The sequence below is a fragment of the Eschrichtius robustus genome, chromosome X, assembly GCF_028021215.1.
Source record: "Eschrichtius robustus isolate mEscRob2 chromosome X, mEscRob2.pri, whole genome shotgun sequence".
Classification (NCBI taxonomy): domain Eukaryota; kingdom Metazoa; phylum Chordata; class Mammalia; order Artiodactyla; family Eschrichtiidae; genus Eschrichtius; species Eschrichtius robustus.
The window spans coordinates 69,423,259-69,447,855 of record NC_090845.1 but is presented as its reverse complement, the minus strand read 5'-3'; the positions used below and the strand labels follow the sequence as shown (position 1 = coordinate 69,447,855).

The 24,597-nt window shown below is 36.0% G+C and overlaps 1 protein-coding gene across 2 annotated transcripts in view; it reads left to right on the top strand.

Annotated features, from left to right (window-relative positions):
* The window catches only part of LOC137756868 (charged multivesicular body protein 1B2-like), a 34,283-nt gene extending 24,355 nt beyond the window's left edge, over positions 1–9,928 (top strand). For both annotated transcript variants that reach the window (XM_068533416.1, XM_068533415.1), the window contains exons 3-8: positions 2,175–2,321; positions 2,706–2,774; positions 2,860–2,967; positions 6,194–6,237; positions 8,984–9,056; positions 9,465–9,928. In XM_068533416.1, coding sequence (XP_068389517.1) covers positions 2,175–2,321; positions 2,706–2,774; positions 2,860–2,967; positions 6,194–6,237; positions 8,984–9,056; positions 9,465–9,509 — 486 coding nt within the window. In that variant the 3' untranslated portion in view covers positions 9,510–9,928. The remainder of the gene's footprint in view (positions 1–2,174; positions 2,322–2,705; positions 2,775–2,859; positions 2,968–6,193; positions 6,238–8,983; positions 9,057–9,464) is intronic.
* The last annotated feature ends 14,669 nt before the right edge of the window (positions 9,929–24,597 follow it).

Genomic DNA, 24,597 nt, shown 5'->3' with positions numbered 1-24,597 from the left:
ATTTGAAAACCATACAGCTGATAAGGGGTTTATATCTGAAATATGTAAATAATTTATACAAGTCAAAAGGAAAATACCAAACAATCTGATTTAAAAATGTGTAGAGGATCTGAATATACATCTTTCATAAAAAGACATACCAATTTGCCAACAGGTACATGAAAATGTTCTCAATATCACTCATCATCAGAGAAATGCAAATCAAAACACAATAAGATATCACTTCACACCTGTTAGAATGACTGTCATCAAAAAGACAAAAATCAAAAAGTGTTGGAGAGGTTGTGGAGCAAAGGGAACCCTTGTGCACTGTTGGTGGGAATATAAATTGGTGTAGCCACTATGGAAAACAGTATGGAGGTTCCTTGAAAAATGAAAATTAGAACCCACCATATAGTCCAGCAATTCCACTTCTGGGTATTTATCTGAAGGAAACAAAAACACTAACTCAAAAATATATATGCACCCCCATGTTCATCGCAGCATTATTTACAATAGCCAAGACATGAGGGGCTTCCCTGGTGGCGCAGTGCTTAAGAATCCACCGGCAAATGCAGGGGGCATGGGTTCAAGCCCTGGTCCGGGAAGATCCCACATGCTACGGAGGAACTAAGCCAATGTGCCGCAACTACCAAGCCTGTGCTCTAGAGCCCGTGAGCCACAACTACTGAGCCCACATACCACAACTGCTGAAGCCTGCATGCCTAGAGCCCATGCTCCACAACAAGACAAGCCACCGCAATGAGAAGCCCGCACACCGCAACGAAGACCCAATGCAGCCAAAAATAAATAAAATAAATTAATTTTTTAAAAAAGACATGAAAACAACCTGTGTCCATCAATGGATGAATGGAAAAAAAAATTTGGAATATATATATATATATATAAAGTCGAATATTATTCACCCATAAACAAGAAGGAAATCCTGCCATTTGCAACAACATGGATGGACCTTGAGCATATTATGCTAAGTGAAATAAGTCAGAGAGAGAAAGGCAAATTCCATGTGATCTAACTTATGTGGAATCCTAAAAAAAAACTCACGGATAAAGAGAATAGATTTGTTGTTGCCAGAGGAAGGAGGTGGGGGGTGTGTGTGAAATGGGTGAAGATGGCTGAAAGGTACAAGCTATCAGTTATAAAATAAGTCCTGGGGATATAATGTGCAGCGTGGTGACTACAGTTAATAATACTTTATTGTATATTTGAAAGTTGCTAAGAGATCTTAAAAGTTCTCATCACGAGAAAAAAATTATAGCTATATGTGGTTATGGATGTTAACTAGGAAAAAAAAACTTGGAAAGTGTTTGAGGTTGCATATACTAATGTATTTATCACATTGGTGTTTATATTATTGAAGAATTGGAAACAAACTAAATACCCAGCAATCAGGGATCTTAATTGAACCATGTGCTCTAATTTCAGTCACTTATGTACTCTATCGATTTTGCTATACTGGGGTACCATCTGAGCTATTTAACATTTTTCTTTAAATTGACTTTTAACTTCACGCCTGGCCATAGCTATTACAGTATAGCAGAAAGCATGGATCTGTGCTAGTTATATCCATTTCAGATACACATTTAAATAAATGCATGCTTAAAATGAAGATACTTATGTCTGTGTAACATCTAAAATCATTTTATGTACTATCAGTAGTGTTTGTACCACATACGAGGAAAGCCCTGATTAATGGTACATCCATACAACACAGTCTTTTTTTTTTTCTTTCAACACAGTCTTTAGAGTGATGATGTAGTTATATATTTATTGACTTAAACATTTTTAATTAGGTGAGAAAACAGTATGCTCTGATGCATGTACTCTTGTAATTTATATTGTAATATTTCAATAAATAGGTTTATGTACTTTGAATACTTTATACTGAAATATTAATAGTGGTAATGGCTGAGTGATTATGGGAAACTTTTTAAACTTTATATCCTAATTTCTTAAAATGTTAATGAGTATATATCTTTTAATCATAAATAAAAAATTAAAGGACTATAAATTCTCCTTTTATTTCCTAAAAATACTAATTGTAAAAGCTCTTAAATATTAAAAATATGTTAGTTGGGCATTGTTTTCCTCTTTCTAAAATATCTGTACTTAAGCTCCCTATATTTACTTTTGGTGTTTATCTTCACTGTCTACTTTTGCTCTGTTTAAAACAGGCCATTCAGAAAGGCAATACAGAAGTTGCAAGAATACATGCTGAAAATTCAATCCTCCAGAAGAACCAAACAATTAATTTCTTGAGAATGAGTGCTAGGGTTGATGCTGTGGCAGCCAGAGTTCAAACTGCAGTAACAATGGGCAAGGTAAGCCTTAATATCTGTAAATAATAGGAACTCTTGATTTAAGTTATTGGAGGTATTAAGAATTGTCAGAAATCTAAATCTACTGCAAAGTGCTACAAGGGTACTGGCCTTCCTGGGCAGGAGAAAGATAGTCAAAATGCTTAGTGAGGAAAATGATTTTGGCAGTGGCTTTTCAGCTAAGGTCTAAATAGTTGTCTTCCAATGAATAGTCAAAGATAAAAGATAGTCGATGCCTAGACCAGAAATACATAGCGTACTTTTACTGTTAAGGAAGCGGTAGATAAATTTTATAAGATGATCTACAAGTAATATAAGAAACTACATAAATTTTGAGGTTGTTTATATTATAGGATTCTCAGTCTTTTTTTTTTATACTCCCAATAGGTAACCAAGTCCATGGCAGGTGTAGTTAAGTCTATGGATGCTACATTGAGGAGTATGAACCTTGAAAAGGTAAAAAAAATAAATAAATAAATTGATGTTCAGATAGTATCTTTTCAGAGTAAGTTTTTTCTTATGACCATATTTCTTTTTGCAGATTTCTGCCCTGATGGACAAATTTGAACAGCAGTTTGAAACACTGGATGTTCAAACGCAACAAATGGAAGACACAATGAGTAGTACTACAACCCTAACAACACCACAAGTAAGAATAGTTTCTCTACTTACACTAACTTTTAAAAATTACCCAACTTCAAAATATAATGGCTTTGTGAACCTAAATCATCTCTAGAATGTGAAGTAACCATGGTATATCCCCAAAATGCAAGTAAGAAGTTATGCTCTGACCCTGGATTCCTAAGGACATGTTAGAAGATGACATTTCCTATCTTGTTTTGAAGTTCTAAGAATTATTATAGGTCACATGTCTAGAGAGTATGGAACTTGGTTCTGCCCTGCTGCCAGTGGTCCTTATTGATAAAAGCATTGAACTAGAGACTCACTGAGGCCAGTGGGTATTAGGTGTTATCCTAACGCCAGTTAAGTCATCTCATTGCAGATATTCTGCTTCCTGCCTACTCTTTAAGTATGTTATTAGGCACAGATCACAGATGAACAAATAGTAAATTACAAGATCAATTATTTTTCAGAAAACTAGGATGTTTTCTAGGATGTTGTTGAATCTGCAACTTAGAGATGTGCTACAGAGAAAATTAAATTTGAAACTAGTTTGGATGTCACGTAAGCCAGAAATAAAGTTTTTGTGAAACTTGAATATTAAAAGAGAAGATTTATATCGTTATCACTCTTCTTTTTGATCCCAGCACCTATCACATGGTTCATCAAATAAACAAAATCTTGTTATCACTACATAAGATGATAATATGGATAATTTACAAAATAGGTTAGGAGAAAAATCAATAGCCATCCATCAAAATTTTACTGAAGGTGATGCCTTTCACTAAGAGGTAAATAATAAGAGAACAAGCTTATATTCAGGTTTTAGAGTTAAGAAGAAAGTATTCATGAGTATGTCTTATAGAGAGCATATATTTAGCCATTACTTTTATACCTCCTCCAGAGCCTTGCTTCCCCAAAGCGTGGTGCAAAAATCAGGAACATCTGTATCATCTGGGAGTTTATTAGGAATGCAGAAACTCAGACCCTATCCACAGATATATTGAATTGGAATCATTTTAATAAGATTTACAGGTGATATTTATGCCCTGATTTTGAGAAGCACTGTCCTAGAGTTTCTGATTCTTATTCAGGCACCTTAGGTGATTTCCAGGTGATTTTATGGTCAAGATTAGGAAAACAAGGGGACTGGAAAAATGACTTGAAGTCAGGACACTTGGATTTCTAATCCCTACTCTGCCACTAATTAAGTTTGGGACCTTAAGATACTCACTACCTTGGGCCTCAGTATTCATAGCTGTAAAATGTAGGGTTGGATTTGATGATATCTAAATGCCTTTTAGCTCTGAAAAATCTTGAGATTCATTCACCTAACATTTGTTAAGCACCTTCTCCGGTTTCAGGTATTGTGCTAGGTGCTGGGGATATTCAAGTATATACAAAACATTTTTCATAAAGAATCAGCCAAAATTTACAACAGAAATGGACATGCTAGATGCCCAAATTCTCATACCTTGCTATTGAGTAATTAGAATTTAAATTGGCATATTCACTTTGGAAAAGCAATGCAGTAATATCTACAGTCCATTCTTAACATAGCAGCCAGAGCAATCCTGATAAAACAAGTCAGATCATGTCATTCTTCTGCTCAGAACCCTTCAGTGGCTCTACATGTCTCTCAAAATAAAAGCCAAATTCTTTATGGTGGGCTATAGTGCCCTCTAGGATCTGCCTCATCCTGCTTCTCTGACCTTATCTCCTATTATTGCTCATCACTCTACTAAGATATTGGCCTCTTTGTTATTTCTCAAACACACCATGTACATTTGTTCCTCAAAGCCATTCACTTGCAGGTTCCTCTCCCTGAATATTCTTCATCTGTCTTGCACTCATCCTCATTGCCCACTCCCCCATCTCCTTCAGTTCTTTGTTCAAATGTCATTTTCTCAGTGAGCTCTTTTATGATCATCCTACTTAGAAGTACACCAGTGGCACATCCACCGTGTGCTGTACTCCCTATCTACCATCCCTGCTTTATTTTTCTTCACTGTACATATCACCTTCTAATAAACCACATAATTTAAAAAGTTTTTATTTGCCCCTCCCTTTCATGTGCACACACTAGAATGTAAGCTTAATGAAGGCAGAGATATTTTTAATTATTTTTGTTTACTGATGTATCCCTAGCACTTAAAATGATATCTGGCATAAAGTAGGTGCTCAGTTAATATTTGTTGAATAAATCAGAGTATATGAAAATGCATGTGACCTATAACCTAGTACTTCTATTTTTAAATTTATACACAAAAAACCTACATGTGTATAAACATACTTCTACATAAGAATGTTCATTGCACTATTGTCTATAATCAGGAGAAATTAGGGGAAAATGTCTAAATGTCCAGAAATAAAATGGATAAATACAATTGAGAGTATTTTATATTACAGTACTATACAGGAGTGAAAGTTAATGAACTAGAGCTCTAGATCTCAATATAATTAGATCTTATAAGGTTGAATTAAAAAAACAAGTTGCAGAATAGTATACTTAGTATAATGCCATTTAAGTAAATTTTAAAAACACAATGATATTTTAGATATGAAGTAAAAACAACACAATCTAAATGCACAGAAGTATTTGATCTATTATTTTCTGAACTTCTTTATATTTTGAAGGTGAATGAAAGACAAGAGAGACTAAGGCCCAACAGCATTATTAGAGGTTTGTTTAAAATGTGGCACCTTGTGGTAGAGCTGTAACTACATCTTAGAGCTCCTACCTGTATGTTCAAAATATTTTAAATAAGTTAAAAACAAGTTTTTTTTTTAATTAATTGGACTCTATTCCCTGAGAACTCCTGTACTGTTGTAAATATCTCAATACTTATATTTTATTCATCTCTAGATACTTTGAAAAGCTTAATATCAAATTTGCATCAACTAGCAGAAAGGACAGTTATGATTAATCTAAAATTTAAATCTATTACATTTTAAATACGAGCAAAGTTGGTTTGCTCCATTAGAGAGCTACATTACTCAGACTCAAATTATATGTGAATATCACTGTGAATATTTTTCACATAACCTCATAGTTTAAGGCTTTATAATTTAACATTATTCATAAATAAATCATTTTATGAGATAATTCAGCTCCCTCTGGTGGTAAAAAATTTTTTTTTAACTTTCTTTTAAAAACTGTAGGTCAGTTCCCCCTTTTTAAACCTAGGTCAGAAACAAAATCTACCCAAAAAGCAAATACCATTCAAATACAAATTCTCATTTTTTTATTCTAGAACCAGGTGGATATGCTGCTTCAAGAAATGGCAGATGAAGCTGGGTAAGAAATTATTCAGATGCTTTTGAATAATCTTGATTTAATATCTACAAGTCCTACAATTATGTAATGTGGATAAAAATATTTGTCTTTACCACCAATGGTCAGAGTTAGGTTTTTGATCCTAGAATTTAGTGCTTCAAGGACCTTTGGAACATCCAGCTCTTTGTCATGCACATAAAAATGTGACTTTGTTCCAATCATCTTAGTATTTTCTTAAAAATCTCTGGAGATAGATTCGGTTAGTGTGTGATAAGAAATGAAGGAAGGTGACTGAGGGAGGCAGGAGTGTTTTAAAAGTTTCCTCTGTACCGTCTGTGTTCAGCATATATCAAATGTTTAATTTTTTTTTTAATAGGATCTTCCAAAAGAATTCTACTATGATCAGGCCATTAAGTCTTAAGCCCAGTTTGAGTCCTGCAAACTGAGCAATATGTGCAAAACGTCCAAGGAGTTCAAAAGATGGCAACATTTCATTGTTGCAGATGGTTATTTGTTGTTTAAAAAAGTAAATAATTAACACCCTTTCTGGCACAGCTATTAGAAATAGGGTATCTGTTAGGCTATTTATTTTAGGCTCTTCATGTTTGAGGGGAATGACTTGACTGTAATATTATCTGTGCTACAGAAGTCTTGTTATATCAGTAGTCTCTGGTATTTTACTTAGTTCAAGAGAACATTATAGTAAATAATTAAAAATATTTTTTTCAAAGATAAGGATTACAACTGGGTGATACTAAAGTTTTATGCTTTATCTTCAAAGGTAGAGTAATAGGTTGAAATAAGGTTCTTGAAGACACCTGGAAAATAGAGTTGATGAATATTATTCTAGTGTCGAAACTAATGCTTAATTAGAAAGAACTTAATTAGTTATCAGCTCTTTAGTTCACTGCTGTATCTCTCATTAGTGAATTAAAACCTAGGTTAATAAATCAGGTTTGCAATATTTGAGAACAGGGCCGGAGGGTAGGTGGTATACTATTTTGCTTTGTTAGTATCCTAATATAGCCCATATACCAACAAGGAGTTAGTAAGAAGGATGATTTTTAAGTATTATAGGAGAGACTAAGGCATGTGTAAGAAGACTCCATTTTATTAATATGAGGCTAAGAACTTGTTTCTGTTTGTACCAAAGACGAAATAAGAAGATTGGGCTTGAAAATAGAGCAAGGGAGGTCTTGTAAAACGAATATTGCCGTATCACAGCCTTACTGACTCTCAGTGGAAATCAAGTTCAGAAGACAACTTTTTTATAAGATTTAGAATAGGATTTCTCAAACTTGACACTGTTGACATTTTGGGCTAATAATCCTAGGGGCTGTCCTATGTATGTAGGATGTTTAGTAGTGTCCCTGGCATCTACCCACAAGTAATATCACCCCTCCCCCCAGGTGTGACAGCCAAAAATGTCTCCATACATTGACAAATGTTCCTTGAGTATAGGGAGCCAAAATCGAGTGATTATTTCTGTCAGTAATGGGTGGTGACTGGAGCAGTAGAAATAAGTAGAACCATTGATGTCGAAATACCCATCCTTACAGATGTTTAAGTATAGCAAAATTCTGTTTTAGTATAGCAAAATTTTAGTATACCATATCTTTACCTTTTAAATAACAGTCTGTCTCTAGAATCTCCTAATGATGAAGTTACTGTATTCACTGTAGTGTTTTCAAACTGGAGTTGGCATACACTCGTCTAGAGACAGGCAGAAAGAGTAGTTTGTATCCTACAGGAGTAGTTATAATGGAGATTAAAATCGTGGACTTGGAAGGAGACAAACCTGGATTTGAATCCTATCTGTCACTAGAGTGATCTTGGGCAAGCGTACTTAACTTTTCTAAACTTCAGTTATATGGGTAGATGCAAGTAATGATTTCTAGCAAGGGTAGCTCAGGATCTAAACACTGAACTTGAAGTTAGCTCAAATGTTAGATATGGATATTGATCCTGAGGCTACATATGTCTAGCCTGTTTTATCTTTTTTTGGCACATTAATTTTCTTTACAGTAGAAGACATATAGTAATCTCCAGTAAATTCAATACATTGGATAACCATTGTTTTGGTCTTTCTTTTTGTTCAGATGACCAGATCATTATCCTATATTTTATTCACTTTTCTATCATAGGATTATCATCCACATGGGGTTGCCACTAGGGCTCAACAAAAACTCTTTAAAATTAGTAATTAACTTATCCTAAGGTGGACATTCAGAATATGTATTTTTTTAATTAATTCATTTATTTATTTTTGGCTGCATTGGGTCTTTGTGCTGTGCACGGGCTTTCTGTAGTTGTGGCGTGGGGGGGGCTACTCTTCATTGCAGTGCGAGGGCTTCTCATTGCGGTGGCTTCTCTTGTTGTGGAGCACCGGCTCTGGGCACGTGGGCTCTAGAGCGCAGGCTCAGTAGTTGTGTCACACGGGCTTAGTTGCTCCGCTGCATGTGGGATATTCCAGGACCAGGGATCGAACCCATGTCCCCTGCACTGGCAGGCGGATTCTTAACCACTGCACCACCAGGGAAGTCCCCAGAATATTTTTAAGTTCTATTTGCATCTATAAAATTGAACCGGTATTATGTTTATTTAAATTAAGGTAAAATGCTAGGTAGAATATTCAAATTTGCAATAAGCATGTTTTTGTAATTTTTGTTTTGTTATTTATAATAACAATTATAAGCTTGTTATAATTAGATAAGGAGCAAAATGCTTATATTAACATTCATTTATGTTAATTATTTTAAAATTGTAGCCTTGATCTCAGTATGGAACTACCACAAGGTCAAACAGGTTCTTTTGGCACAAGTGTTACTTCCATGGAACAGGTAGAAGTTGGATTTTATCTTGATTTGTATGAACTTGATGAATGAATTAAATATATGTGTATTTATATTTATATATAAGCAAATATATTCTCCTTTTATCTATTAAAAAAAGTATTTTTCTACTATAGTATGACATCATCGTAAATAAGCAAAGTGTAATTAGCGTTTAACTCCTTAATGATGGACATTGCATGCATATTTCATTTAGCGATTGAATTTGTTCCCCTTCATAGCCTTCTGCTCTATTTTCTCCATTTATTTTGAAATGTTTAAGAAAAGTAAATTCTTAATATTTTTGTGTGAATTTTTGAGACAAGATTTTAAATCTTATTTGAATATGAGCTTTTTAAAATATTAGTGATTTATATTTGTCACAGCCCTGTGACTTTTAATCTTTGCTTTCTCCAGGATGAACTATCACAGAGACTTGCTCGTCTACGTGATCAAGTGTAACTTAAAGAACTGGCGCTTTTGTTTACTTCACTGGCTTCTGAAATATTTTGTGTGTATGTGTAGATAAGTTTCACTCCAATTACACTAAGAATGCCATACATTACAGAATGCTTAACACTATTTGTATATAATGCTTTCTTTTACCTTGCTGTACTTTCCAGTACTTTAATTCCAGAGAGTTTCCACCTTGACAGATTTTACAGTTTTGTATATTATGTTGAAAAGTGCGAGAGACGGTTTTTTGTAGGTGTTTTAGGCTGAGCTAGCATTAACTTGTTGTATATGAAATATCTTCCTCAAAAATTACATTAAAAAATCTAGGACCAAAGTACTACAGAATAAAGTACTTTATACAGAATAAAGTATAGAATAAAAGTTTTGATTTTTTTTTAACTCAAGGTAGTTTTAAATCTCTGTCTACATTCACATGTGATGCATAAATATAAAAGCAGGGAAAATATGTTTATTTAATATGTTTACATAACCAAAAACACCTCATTTAGCGTCATACAATGGACAATGCTACTTTTTGTGTTTTATGTTTGTTTGTTTTTGCTATTCAAGGAGAAATTCAGTTGACTTTTAATCTGTATTCATCAACTTTTAAATTTAGATTACTATGAGAATCTTTACCTAGTAATTTAATGACTATTAATTGAATTCCTTAAATAAAAAATTTTTTCATTGATAAAAAATCTGCAAAATTAAATCAAAGAAATTAAGGTTTGCTCATTAAATATTTTTCTCTTTGGTAAGTATCACTGTTAAGACTCTCTGAGAAATTCAACGTTTCATACTTTCAAATGAAAGTGAAACACATTTTAATGATTCCCCAATTTGTACTCAACCCTTGTTAGGTTGTATTTTAAAAGGAGATTAATTTGCATGGCCTTAATATCATTTACATTTCTCACAGAATTGTTGATTGGTTTTCAAAAATCTTGGCCTGTGTTTTTAAACCAACCAACAAAAAATAACAAAACGAAATTGAACCAACTCAAGTTACAACTATTGTTGATCCTTGAACAACGTAGAGGTTATGGGTTTCAAGCCCCCTTTGCAGTTGAAAATCTGTGTATAACTTTATAGTTGGCCCTCTGTATCTGTGGTTCCACATTCGCAGATTCAACAAAACACAGGTTGTGTAGTACTATAGTATTTATTGAAAAAAATCTGTGTATAAATGGACCCACACAATTCAAACCTGTATTGTTCAGGGGTCAACTGTACTATAAGTCCTGGTTGAATGTGTTCATTCTTTTATCTTAAACAACTCTCATAACTGGAGGAAATGAAGTGGAAAATAAATAACTTGGAATAAAATGTTTTGCCTAGCTAAGCAAATAACTTCCAGCCTAATGGAGGTTGGGAGCATAACATACAGGGTGGGCAGAAAACTCATAAGATTGTAAAGAAGACTAGACTCTGGAAGGCCAGGATTCTTGGGAGAAAGTATTTGATGACCAGCTGTACTACTTGCCATCTCCCCAGGAATATGTATATTTTACCCAACTAAAATGAACAAATTAACATGTGCCTGCACTTTTCTGATGTAGCAGTCTCAAATGTGGAGAAGTGACCAAGTTACATTTTAGAAAGTGTACTACTAATCTAGGTTAAGTAGGTAAGGTGTTTTTCCTTACTTAATGTATGATTGATCCATGAAAGAATGCCAATATTTCATGAAATTCTATTAAGAGCACATCTGAAAAAAAAAAAAAGCACATCTGTTTAGGTAATCTTCATTCAAAGTGCAATTATGGAGGCTCTTTTTTTTCAATTTTTTAATTTAATTTTATTTACTTTTTTATACAGCAGGTTCTTATTAGTTATCCATTTTATACATATTAGTGTATATATGTCAATCCCAATCTCCCAATTCATCACACTGCCACCCCCACCCCCCGCCGCTTTCCCCCCTTCGTGTCCATACGTTTGTTCTCTACATCTGTGTCTCTATTTCTGCCCTGCAAACCGGTTCATCTGTACCATTTTTCTAGGTTCCACATATACGCGTTAATATACGATATTTATTTTTTCTCTTTCTGACTTACTTCACTCTGTATGACAGTCTCTAGATCCATCCATGTCTCTACAAATGACCCAGTTTTGTTCCTTTTTATGGCTGAGTAATATTCCATTGTATATATGTACCACATCTTCTTTATCCATTCGTCTGTTGATGGGCATTTAGGTTGCTTCCATGACCTGGCTATTGTAAATAGTGCTGCAATGAACATTGGGGTGCATGTGTCTTTTTGAATTATGGTTTTCTCTGGGTATATGCCCAGTAGTGGGATTGCTGGGTCATATGGTAATTCTATTTTTAGTTTTTTAAGGAACCTCCATACTGTTCTCCATAGTGGCTGTATCAATTTACATTCCCACCAACAGTGCAAGAGGGTTCCCTTTTCTCCACACCCTCTCAAGCATTTGTTGTTTGTAGATTTTCTGATGATGCCCATTCTAACTGGTGTGAGGTGATACCTCACTGTAGTTTTGATTTGCATTTCTCTAATAATTAGTGATGTTGAGCAGCTTTTCATGTGCTTCTTGGCCATCTGTATGTCTTCTTTGGAGAAATGTCTATTTAGGTCTTCTGCCCAGTTTTGGATTGGGTTGTTTGTTTTTTTTAATATTGAGCTGCATGAGCTGTTTATATATTTTGGAGATTAATCCTTTTTCTGTCGATTCGTTTTTTTGCTAAGTACTCACCATTCATATATGATGTTTCCTATTGTAAAAGAGAGCATGTATAAATGAAGATTATTTTCACTGGTTAATGAAATGAGAAATTACTCTTTTGCTATGTTTGGGTTAAACCTATTTAACTTTCTTGGTAATTCATAATTTGACTATATGATGTGACTTCAATCTGGTAATCTTCCATTTTGTTTATCATTGATGCTTTGTCTTTTCTACTTAAAGGGTAAGTTTATTTATTTACATTTGGAACATCCCAGAGAAGCATAGAAGAGATTATTACAGACTAAACTATCTATGAAATAGAGTTTTCTTATTTTCCATTGGTGGGAATTGTAGCTTTTTTTTGTTTGTTTTGACTTGAATGCAAATTGTTAAATTGCAAATATGGCTTACTTACATCTAGAAATATAAATGACTCTGATCTAAAGATAACTGCTCATAGTTTTATTTAACAGCCGAATCATATTTGTCTTTTAAAACTATTCTCTGATAGACACAAAGTTTTGCTTTTGGATTCATCTATTATCTTATAATAAATTTTTCTTTCTTACAGTTTGTTCTTAGACCAACAGCCCCACAACCTGTGAACTTTTTCTTACCTTGTTAGTACAAATTATATTTCTACCTTGATAAGTGACTCAATCATTGAAAAGTAACACATCAAACTATACTATCATGAAAAGTAGACATCACAGCACCTTTCATTTACCTTCAGTTTTAGTCCCCTATCAATCTACTTTTCTCCAGATTTTTTTCCTCAGTATTTGATTATATCATTTGGTAAAATGTATAAGGTTAAAAGCTCAGAAACATTTTGCTGCACCTTCACCCTTTAGACGATGTAGCTATTATTTAAAGCAATCTTAAAAAGGACCCCTGACAAAAATTATATCCCTGCTCCTATATGTCTCAATGCCTAAAATTTTCCGCTTTCTTGTGTAAGCATTGTGGGCTGGATTATTTTACCTGCTAATTTATTACCAATCATTGCTATAAAGAAACAAATAGGAGAACAGGTAAATTATGATGAGAGATGAGTTTGCTTTACAATTTAGAAAGTTATGGGAAAGGAATATCTGGATGGACTATCTGAAGAGAGTCTTAAGGGTACTAGTTATCTATAAAGAAAATAAGAACAAAATGATTGATAGGTTGCCAAAGACAAACCTAGCCTAATTTTTGGTGGATTTGCTCAAGTTAGTAAATAACTGTTAGTAAATAACTGTTCCAAGAGAGTCTTAAATTGGCTCTAGTGTAGACTATAGAGGAAAAAGCCCCAGATCTGATCTACAGTGATTGATTTGGATTTCTAGCTCTAGCTCTGATACCGACTTCTAACTTAGATAATTCTCTTACCCCTTTCTGGGCCTTATATTCCCTTTCTACAAATCTTTTAGAGTACATTGGTTGCATAAACTGAAGTGAGTTGCTGTAGTATAGTAAATTACCTCCATTCTTTTCTGTTTTCTACTATTCACCCAAAAGATTGCTAAATGCAGTATTAAGATGTTATGAGTCTTAGAGTCTTTTGTCTCAGGAGAGCTAGAGAACATCTAATCCACCCTATAACTCATTTTACAGAAGAGGAGACCAGAGAGGTTCAGATCTACCACATTTGTTGGGCATCTACTATGTGTTAGGAATGGTTCTGGGTACTTTGATATATTGTGGTTTACTTAATCCTCAAAATCCTGTGAGCAGTTGGATGATTGTTATCCCAATTTTTAGAGAACAGGAAATAGGCTGATAGTTGAAGTAGATGGTGAAGAGTCATACAGCAACTGAGAAACAGAGCTTGGATTTTATTACTGATATGTCTCACTTCAAATTCAGTGCTCATAGCACTGTACTATACTGGATTCTAACTGGAATTACAAGAGAAGTCTTGTTATACCTCATCCACATTCTATTCCCAGTATATAATTTTCTGATTTTATTGCTGAGACATTGAAAGCAACTAATCAAATTCTTGACTAGAGGGTAGTTCATCCTGAGACAAACAGGTGTTCTAGGTGAAGATTGGTTCTTTCTTCTCCTATTTCTTTCTTCTCCAGTTTGAGCTATCAGAAAAATATTATTTTATTTCAGTTTTGAAATCAGAGCCGTTTTTCCATACGTTAACAAATGGAATCAATTTGTTGCAAAGTTAACTAAGTTGTATTCATACTCAAGCTTTTCATTTTCCACACTGGAAAATGCTCCCAAGCAAAAAGATATATTGGTAAAAGTCATTTGACTAAAATTACAAGAATAAAATCTATCCAGCCTACTGCCTACTGATGATACTGTCTATATTCTTGTCAGTATACTACTTCTCTACTGTACTAGCAGGTACAAAGTTCTTGAAAGTGCCTCACTACAAATAAATGACTGTTGTGCTTGTGGTGCTTAATAATTTATATATTAACCACTAACTCATGAGTTATTTCATCTGCCAGACACGTAAAAGCCTTCCAGCCTTCAGTTAGAAAAGTCCAAATAGAATGTTAAAGGAAAATTTATACCTAGTAAAATAAATTATTCTGTTTAATGTTTGTTCTCTAACTTAGGAAAGGAAAAAAATGTCTTCATTCAATGTCTTGCTTGGTCATTAAAATAAAGTTGGGTCCCATGTTCCAAGTGAAGGTTCATAAAATGACGCTGTGTCCATTTCTTAGAAATTTTACTCAAACTTGATCATGCCAGAGCTTGACATGTTTAGCTTTTCCTTTATCAAAATGACATGAAATCATTGACAGGAAAAAGATTAAAACTTTTGGAAAACATCACACAGTGATTTTATGTTACTTCTATAAAGGGATTTGGGTTTGAAGTAACAATAATAATTATATAGAATCTTGATAATTTCTTCTTTAGATTCAATCAAACAAGGTCTAAGAGCCATTCTGGGGTTAAATGAAAGATGATGGAGGATACTTTTCCAGGTAATGAGAAGAAAAGAAAGATTTCCAATTACCAAAATCTGTAGAGATTTCCCAGCTCATTATGCGTTTTTGAGGCCCTCCAGGTGGAATTGCCTATTTACAGAAGAAAGAAAATCGAAAGCTAAATTCATTATTCCCATTCATGTTACACCCAATGTAAGCTTCATAAAGAAGAGGCATTACTTAGCTCGGGTGAAGATAGCAACACCATTCCACTTGTAAAGGACTTGAAATTATCTTGCTTTTTTTTAACATCTTTATTGGAGTATAATTGCTTTACAACTGTGTGTTAGTTTCTGCTTTATAACAAAGTGAATCAGCTATACATATACATATATCCCCATATCCCCTCCCTCTTGCTTCCTTTTAACTGACCAAGAAGGCCTGGACCCTATGGAAGAACCTTCCTGTTGCTATGAATCTCCAAGTAGAACCATATCTGAGACACCCCAATTCTTCTGACGTTGTGTGTGGGATTAGAGAGTGAGAAAGTGGTTCAAAATGGCAACACTCATTGAAGTAGGAAATTTTCACATTAAATAACTATTTTTTCAGCACTTACTATGCACAAGGCCCAAACTTGTCTTTACTTATGCTGCCCAGATGGATGTTCGATGATTCAAAATATTTAGAGGTTTTGTTTTTGAGGGGAGGGAAATGATAACCAACATATATTAAGTACCAGGTATATAACTATTACTATTTTACTTGTTACTTCATTTAATCCCCTCAACAACCTCATGAGGTGAATATAATCCCATTTTACAGATAAAAATTCAGGCCTTGTCCAAAGTAATGATGATAGTAATTAACACTTTTTGAACATCTGCTATATGCCAAGCACTATTCTAAATGCTCTGCATGTACTAACTCTTTTAATTATCACTTCCATTTTACAGATGAAGAAATTAGTAAGTGGCAGGGCTGAAATTCACACCAAAATATTTAAGTTCTTTTAGTTTGCAAGGAACATAGATAAGCTTAGATCATGTCTGCTAAAGAGGATTTATTATAAAAATATGTAGAGAAATACAGAGGTCAGTACACCATTTTGATGACCATACAACCAGGCCTCACAGGTAACTGGAACCTTTACATATTCAAGATACAACAGTAGCTCTAGCAGTCTAATAAGAGAGATGGATTATCAATACCTCTACTAAAAGTTCCCCTCAGAAACTATTATGTTTCTCCTGCCCCTAATGTTACAGCATTTGGTGATCACCATTATCAGCTTACTCTACTCTACCTGTTTCTATGGCTTCAATCAGCACCCATAATTGCCATAATCAATCTTTTTCTGTTTTCCATGTCCCTAATCCTCCTTCCTCACTACCAAATTCAAGAGAGGATCTGATGGACTCAGCCAGTTACCATCTCTCTAGGCCCCCTACTGGGCAAAGTTTTCATGCCAATTGACAAGCCCTTTATATGCTGCTGAATGGGATGGTCACCAAAGGATAAGGAAGCCCTCAGAAGGATACAGTGAGAATGGGAAACACTTTAAATACCCTGTCCTGTACACTGACCCTTAATCCCATATATGCTTATACCATGTCACTTTTTTTTAAATTATGGTGTACTAACATTTTTATGTCACTAGGTCCTTACACCTTTTCCATTATCTTGATAGTAGAGTACTCAATCTCAAGTCAAGCCCAGAAGGCATAAATTTGTCTCCAGTTTCCTGGCTTTCCTTTTAACACCCATCACCCTACTTTCAGCACCCTCCCTCTCATCATGTGTCAGAGACCTTTGCTTTCCTGAGAAGGAATTAACATGTTGAGCACTTACTATGTACCAGGAATGTCACAAATATCTCATAATTCTCACAACAGTCCCATAAAGTGAGATGTTAATCCCCATTTTACAACAGACTGGGCCTGAGGCTCAGACAGGTAAAGTGACTTAGTCGGAGTCTCAGAGCTAGGGTGAGAGAGCCCAGATTTAATCCCACATCTGAATCCAAAGTCCATTGTGTTTACACTCTGCCAAACTGTCTCTGAAAAAGAGGCATCAGCCAAACTCACTCATGGAGACTTTGGGAAGACTCCTGCAAGAGAATTTGGATTTTAGGTAATAATAACATCTACCATTTTTTTAAAATTAATTATTTTATTTTTGGCTGCATTGGGTCCCCGTTTTTTTTTTTTTTTGTGCGAGGGCTTTTTCGACTTGCGGCGTGCGGGGGCCACTCCTCATCGCGGTGCGCGGGCCTCTCAGTGTCGCGGCCTCTCCCGTTGCGGAGCACAGACTCCAGACGCGCAGGCTCAGCAGTCGTGGCTCACGGGCCCAGCCGCTCCGCTGCACGTGGGATCCTCCCAGACCAGGGCCCGAACCCGTGTGCCCTGCATTGGCAGGCAGATTCTCAACCACTGCGCCACCAGGGAAGCCCCGACATCTACCATTTTAAAAAACATTTTCCATGTGCCAAGCACTTAATAATATTATCTCTATAATCATCACAACAACCCTTAGAGGAAGGTACCATTCTTTACCCGTTTTTAAGATGAGGAAACTGAACTTTAGAGAAATTAAGCAACTTGCCTAGGATGAGGAGTTAGTAAATAGCTGAGTCCCAACTGGAAACTTGGCTCTTAATCACTGCTTTCCATTTTAAGGCCTTAGGAAGAGGGCAATGCTTAACACAAGCACTGCTTAACACAAGCGCTGCCAGTAGAATCTGGGGCATGATTGAAGGCTTACAAGAAGATATTTTTCAGTGGGAGATTATAATGCATCTATTTATAAGGCTATCCCTGTCTGAAGCATCCCTATTCTTGCTTATGTGGAGATAAAAATTTTAGAAACAGGTTCTCTGTTACCCACTTGACCAACCTCATTCCCTAAATTAAGCCCCAGTGCAACAATGGAACTACTCTTGATGCCCACCTTATGCAGAGATGATCGTCTCTTCTTTGCAGCCCTTTGCTTTTTCACCTGGAACAAGTTGTGCTGGATAACCATGGAAGCTGAGTCTGACCAGCTAGGAGTCACTGCTTTTCTGAGGATGGCAGGATGTTAGGGCCTTTGAGGTTGAACACACAGTTTCATTGTGTTAAGCCTCTGCATGAACAGTCTCTACTCATTTAATTCAGTACTGGGACATGGTGGCAGAGGGCTGTAGATACCAGGGCAAATACAACAAGGCTCTCCTGTAAATTAACTGCTTCTTTTACCCAGTGGATGATTCAAAGAGAAGTGATCCTGGATCATTTCAAGGCCTTGGAATATTTGCTATTGATTGAGCAATCATTTCATACTTACTGCCTGGAGCTTTGAGCCAGTGTGGACCACTGTTTCACTGTCCTGGAGTGTCTTTAGAACTTGTGAATCTTCCGCTGAAAGCAGCTCACTGGGAGGGGGCAGCAGTGAGCCTCTCAGGATTCTCCATGTGGCCTCCCTCCAGAGTACAGACCTCTACAAAGGGTCACTGTTTCTTCTCTGGCCCTCGGGCTACCCCTACTGGACAGGAGAGGAGGCTACAGTGGCAGCCTTCTTCATCTTGGGCTTCTTTCCTCCCTATGAATACCCAGAAAACCATGCTATCTATGAATGTCTGGGCCTCCTCCTCATGGAACAGATGGGGACATTGAGACCTAGAGAAGGACATACCTGGAAAATATGCTATATCCACATCAAATCAGTGGGCTTTCTTGGCTCTAAGATATGAGGAATGATAATTTTTTTAAAATTAATTTGCATCAATACACTTTTAAATTAATTCAGTATAACTTTTCTAGAGTGAAAAATTTACTAACATTCAACCTATTGTTTTCTGGCCCATCCAAATTAGTTGATATCTTATTTGTTAAAACTCATATGGCAAGGATTTATTATTATTTATTATTATTATTTTCACCATCATAATCATTATTCAAAAACTTTAATTTCTCTAACACCTACTAATTTACAGGATGCTTTCACATGTGCCATGAAAGATTCATTTTCACAACCCTAAAAGAAGAAAGCAGGGCAGGATATTATTAACTTTGTTTCACAGAAGAGTATCTGGAGGCAAAGATATTGAGTGATCTCTCCATGTCAAACCCAACTACCTGTGATCCTAAGCTTCTAGGATTCTCCCCACTTTCTTTTCTCTTTAGAGAATATTGGCCCCTATTGCCCAAATACCACCTAGCAAACAAATTATCTTACCTGCTCCCAAGGATGGAGAGAATATATGAGAAAAGTTTCAAAGTCCCCCACCCCCAGCATGTCACACACATATTGAAAACAAAACAGGGACGTCCCTGGCAGTCCAGTGGTTAAGACGTCACCTTCCAATGCAGGGGATGTGAGTTCGATCCCTGGTTGGGGAGCTAAAATCCCACATACCTCGCAGCCAAAAAACCAAAATATAAAACAGAAGCAGTATTGTAACAAATTCAATGAAGACTTTAAAAATGGTCCACATCAAAAAAAAATATTTAAAAAAAACAAAAACAAATCAAACAAATGAAACTCTGCCATCAGTCACAATGCCTCGCTTTCCACTATTTGATGCATTCCTTTGAGCTGCTTCTTTTCATACAAATTCCTTGAAATAAATATCCCATTAAGCAGTATCAGCCATTCACAAACTCATTTTGAATTTCTGTATCTAAATTCAGCATAGCCAGATATTAGAGAAATAGAAATTAAGTCAAAAATAGATATTGACTTGGGTGAGGTTTAACATGGATAATGCCCGCTGCTCAGAAATAGAGTGTTGGAGAATTAGGAAGCCAGGACTGGGTAGTCACTAAAAGGAGAGGTGGGAAGAGTATGCTGCAGACAAGCTTTGCCAAATTCCCCACTGGTCTCAGAGTGTGTCATCTCTCACAGAAATGAGGACCTCAGTAGCTGTCAAGACTGGGGCACAAATTTGCCATCTTTCGTCTATTTGTCATAACCTCCTCAGTCATACTGGAAAACATAATTTCTCTGACACTTTTCAGTGGGAAATAGTCAGATCCCAACCATCTTGATGTGTTTTACAAGCCTTAACATACTTTCAGACATGAATTTAATCCTTCTATAAATGTGTGCCATTTTAACAGCATGGTTTCCAAATTAAAGGGGAATGTGAAGGAATGGAAAGGGCAGCTCTCATTAAATAGTGCTAATCTGATCTGATCTGTCCATTGCTTTGGAAGACAGCAGAGAAGCTGACAAGGACTCACCTTAAAATTATGGAATCTAGAAAAATGGTACAGATGAACCTGTTTGCAAGGCAGAAATAGAGACACAGACGTAGAGAACAAACATATGGACACCAAGGGGGGAAAGTGGGGGTGGGATGAATTGGGAGATTGGGATTGACATACATACACTAATATGTATAAAATATATAACTAATGATAATGTGCTGTATAGCACAGGTAACTCTACTCAATGCTCTGTGGTGACCTAAATGGGAAGGAAATCCAGAAAAGAGGGGATATATGTATACATATAGCTGATTCACTTTGCTGTACAGCAGAAAGTAACACAACACTGTAAAACAACTATACCCCAAAGTAAAAAAAAAATAAAATTAAAATTTTAAAAATGAAACAGAATTGTCAGCTTCCTACAAGGATGTCTCCTGCCCCAGAATATGTCCCTACTGTCAACTGAAGTATCTTAAGTTCCACCATAATAATATCCTTGGGGTGTATTAAAGCATCAATGCTCTTTTGAAGGTGAAACTTAGACTGTTACAGCTCAAACAGTGGTTTTAAAAGTGCAATACTCAAACCAGCAGCAGCAGCATCTCCTGGGAACTTGTTACAAAAACAAATTATTGGTCCCACCCTAGACCTAAAGAATCGGTGGGGAGAGGCAATCTGTGTTTTAACAAGCTTACAGGTGATTCTGATGCATGCTAAAGTTTGAGAACCATTTCCTTAGTAGGATTTAGTTTGTCAGATAGTTTTTATCCTGCATAGTAGCTTATTATTATAGCTGTTTTTCTTTTATAGTAGTAAACGTGCCAGATAGTGACCCATTACAAGGCATATCTCATTTAATTCTCAGAATAAACCCACAAAGTATTATTTTTTCCTCTATATTTAAGATGAAGAAACTATGTTAGTGAGATTAAGTTGTTAGCCCAAGCTACTAAATGATGGAGTCTATAGTATATCTCAGGTCTTCTAACTCTAGATCTGTGATTTTCAATCATGGCTCTACATTAGTATCATTTGGGAGCTTATAGAAATCCCAGAGTCAAGGTCAAACTCCAGACCAGTTACTTCAGAATTCCTGGAGGTTGGACACTTGGGTAATTTTTAAAAGCTTTCAATGATTTCAATGTGCAGCCAAGACTCAACATTTGTTCTGAACCCTGACTACACATTAGAATCACCTGCAAAGCTTAAAAATTGAAACTAAATTTCACCAATTTAATGTAATATTTAAGGAGTCCCACCTAGGACTTCCCTGGTGGCACAGTTGTTAAGAATCCGCCTGCCAATGCAGGGGACACGGGTTCGAGCCCTGGTCTGGGAAGATCCCACATGCTGCAGAGCAAATAAGCCCGTGTGTCACAACTACTGAAGCCTGCGTGCCTAGAGCCCGTGCTCCGCAACAAGAGAAGCCACCACAATGAGAAGCCTGTGCACTGCAACGAAGAGTAGCACCCTTTCTCCACAACTAGAAAAAGCCCACATGCAGCAACAAAGACCCAACACAGCCAATAAATAAATAAATAAATAAATAAATAAATAATAAATGAATTTTAAAAAAATATAAAGAGTCCCACCTAGCCAATGAGGATTGAGACCCCATTTGTAGAAACTGTTTTACCACCTCCTTGAGCTTTAGAGAGTAGGGCCTATGAAAATGAGTCTTGATTGGTGCTGGGGACCTATTGTGGAGGAAGATGTCAGGAGGCAACAAAGAAAAACTGTATTCACAATTTTACCAAGAGTTGGCTTGCCCAAAGTAGGTTTATAACCCACCCACCCCTTCCCTAATTCTGGGTGTTTCTTCTTCAATCCTTATCTCCTATTCCCAAACGGAAGACTCCATTTGTGCTATTGTGAGAGAGACAATCAATATATGACATAATTTTTAAGTGCAAGGCTCTGAAACCAGACTGGCACTTGCTACAAGGTGACCATGGGCAAATCACTGAAGCTCTTTGTGCCTCAATGTCTTTATCTCTACTGTAAAATGTGAATAACTGTATTACCTACCATAAAGGTCTTCAAAGGGTCATTGAGAAGACTAAGGGAGGTGATCCATGTAACATGCTTAACACATTGACAAAGTGTTATCTAGCCTCTGTGCCTCAGTTTCTTCATCTGTCAACTGAAGGTGAACATACCCATACAAACAAAAATAAACAAATGGGACTTAATTAAACTTAAAAGCTTTTGCACAGCAAAGGAAACCATAAACAAGACAAAAAGACAACCCTCAGAATGGGAGAAAATATTTGCAAATGAAGCAACAGACAAAGGATTAGTCTCCAAAATATACAAACAGCTCATGCAGCTCAATATCAAAAAATCAATCCAATTAAAAAACAGGCAGAAGACCTAAATAGACATTTCACCAAGGAAGACATACAGATGGCCAAGAGGCACATGAAAAGATGCTCAACATCACTGATTATTAGAGAAATGCATATCAAAACTACAATGAGGTATCACCTCACACCAGTCAGAATGACCATCATCAAAAAATCTAGAAATAATAAATGCTGGAAAGGGTGTGGTGAAAAGGGAACCCTCCTCTGCTGTTGGTGGGAATGTAAATTAATACAACCACCATGGAAAACAGTATGGAGGTTCCTTACAAAACTAAAAATAGAACTACCATATGACCCAGCAATCCTACTACTAGGAATATACCCTGAGAAAACCATAATTCAAAAAGAGATATGTACCACAATGTTCATTGCAGCACTATTTACAACAGCCAGGACATGGAAGCAACCTAAGTGTCCATCGACAGATGAATGGATAAAGAAGATGTGGCACATATATATATAATGGAATATTACTCAGCCATAAAAAGAAACGAAATTGAGTTATTTGTAGTGAGGTGGATGGACCAAGAGTCTGTCATACAAAGTGAAGTAAGTCAGAAAGAGAAAAACAAATACCGTATTCTAATGCATATACATGGAATCTAAAAAAAAAAAAAAAACCATGGTACTGATGAACCTAGTTGCAGGGCGGGAATAAAGTTGTAGACATAAAGAATGGACTTGTGGACACAGGGAGGGGGAAGGGTAAGCTGGGACGAAGTGAGAGAGTGGCATTGACATATATACACTACTAAATGTAAAATAGATAGCTAGTGGGAAGCATCTGCATAGCACAGGGAGATCAGCTCGGTGCTTTGTGACCATCTAGAGGGGTGGGATAGGGATGGTGGGAGGGAGGCTCAAGAGGGAGGGGATATGAGGACATATGTATGCATATGGCTGATTCACTTTGGTGTACAACAGAAACTAACACAGTATTGTGAGGCAATTATACTCCAATAAAGATCTATTATAAAAAAATGTATGGCATGATCTGGTCTCAACTCCCTAACACACTAAATAGAAAACTTGCATACTCAGATCAGGACTTATCTCCCCTCTCTTACTTAGCTCACAGATGAGACATGATCGTTTTTGTTTCTTGTCAGGTTAGATTATAGTTTTAAAAATTCACTGTTTGGAGGTTACGGGTGGTTTGAAGGGAGGGTGGTGTGTCAAGTCCTAAGGTTAAGGCTGGTCTTATGCCAGATAGGCCAGAGGAATTGGCTGAAAAATGCAGGATTATGTGTGGTCACTTAAAAGTAACAGCTGATGCAAGGATCAAATGTGCCCTGGTACCTGGCCATCCTTCAGAGAGTACAGGCTGTGTTTTTAAATATAATTCTGTAAAATGTGACATTCTTATGAGGGAGAACTCCAGATCTGAAGGACACGGAAGGGTTTATAAGTTCTTTAAAGTGTTATATGTGTATGTTTTGAATGTAATCGTTTGTTCTGAAGAAATAAAAGTGTGTCCCATAAAAAAAAAAGAAAATAACACTTATGAGAATTTATCTCCCTGACTTTTAAGGTATGGTGCCTGAAATCCCACAATTTTCTATTTATTATCACTATCCCATTTCATACATGAGATTGCATGTTTGAAAGCACCTAGTACCTATCCAACAATAATTTGAAAAGAGCAGAACATCTAATCCAGCAACATCTCCACCCTCCTTCCCTGCCACACACACTAAAAGATATAAGTAAACAATTAATTAATTAAAAAGTCAGTCTATATCATTATTTCCTTTAAAAATCAACATGAGAAACCTTAATTTGCCCTCCAACAGTGTTACACATTAGTTCCAGTCTGTTAGAAAGGGCTGAGACGAATTGCTATGACCTGGAAGTTGATAAAATCTATGAGAGTTACACTAACTTTCTTTCAAGAATTTAACAAATAGAGTCACTCTGGACATCCCAAAAGGTCTGGCCTCTCATCTTCTGCAGGCAT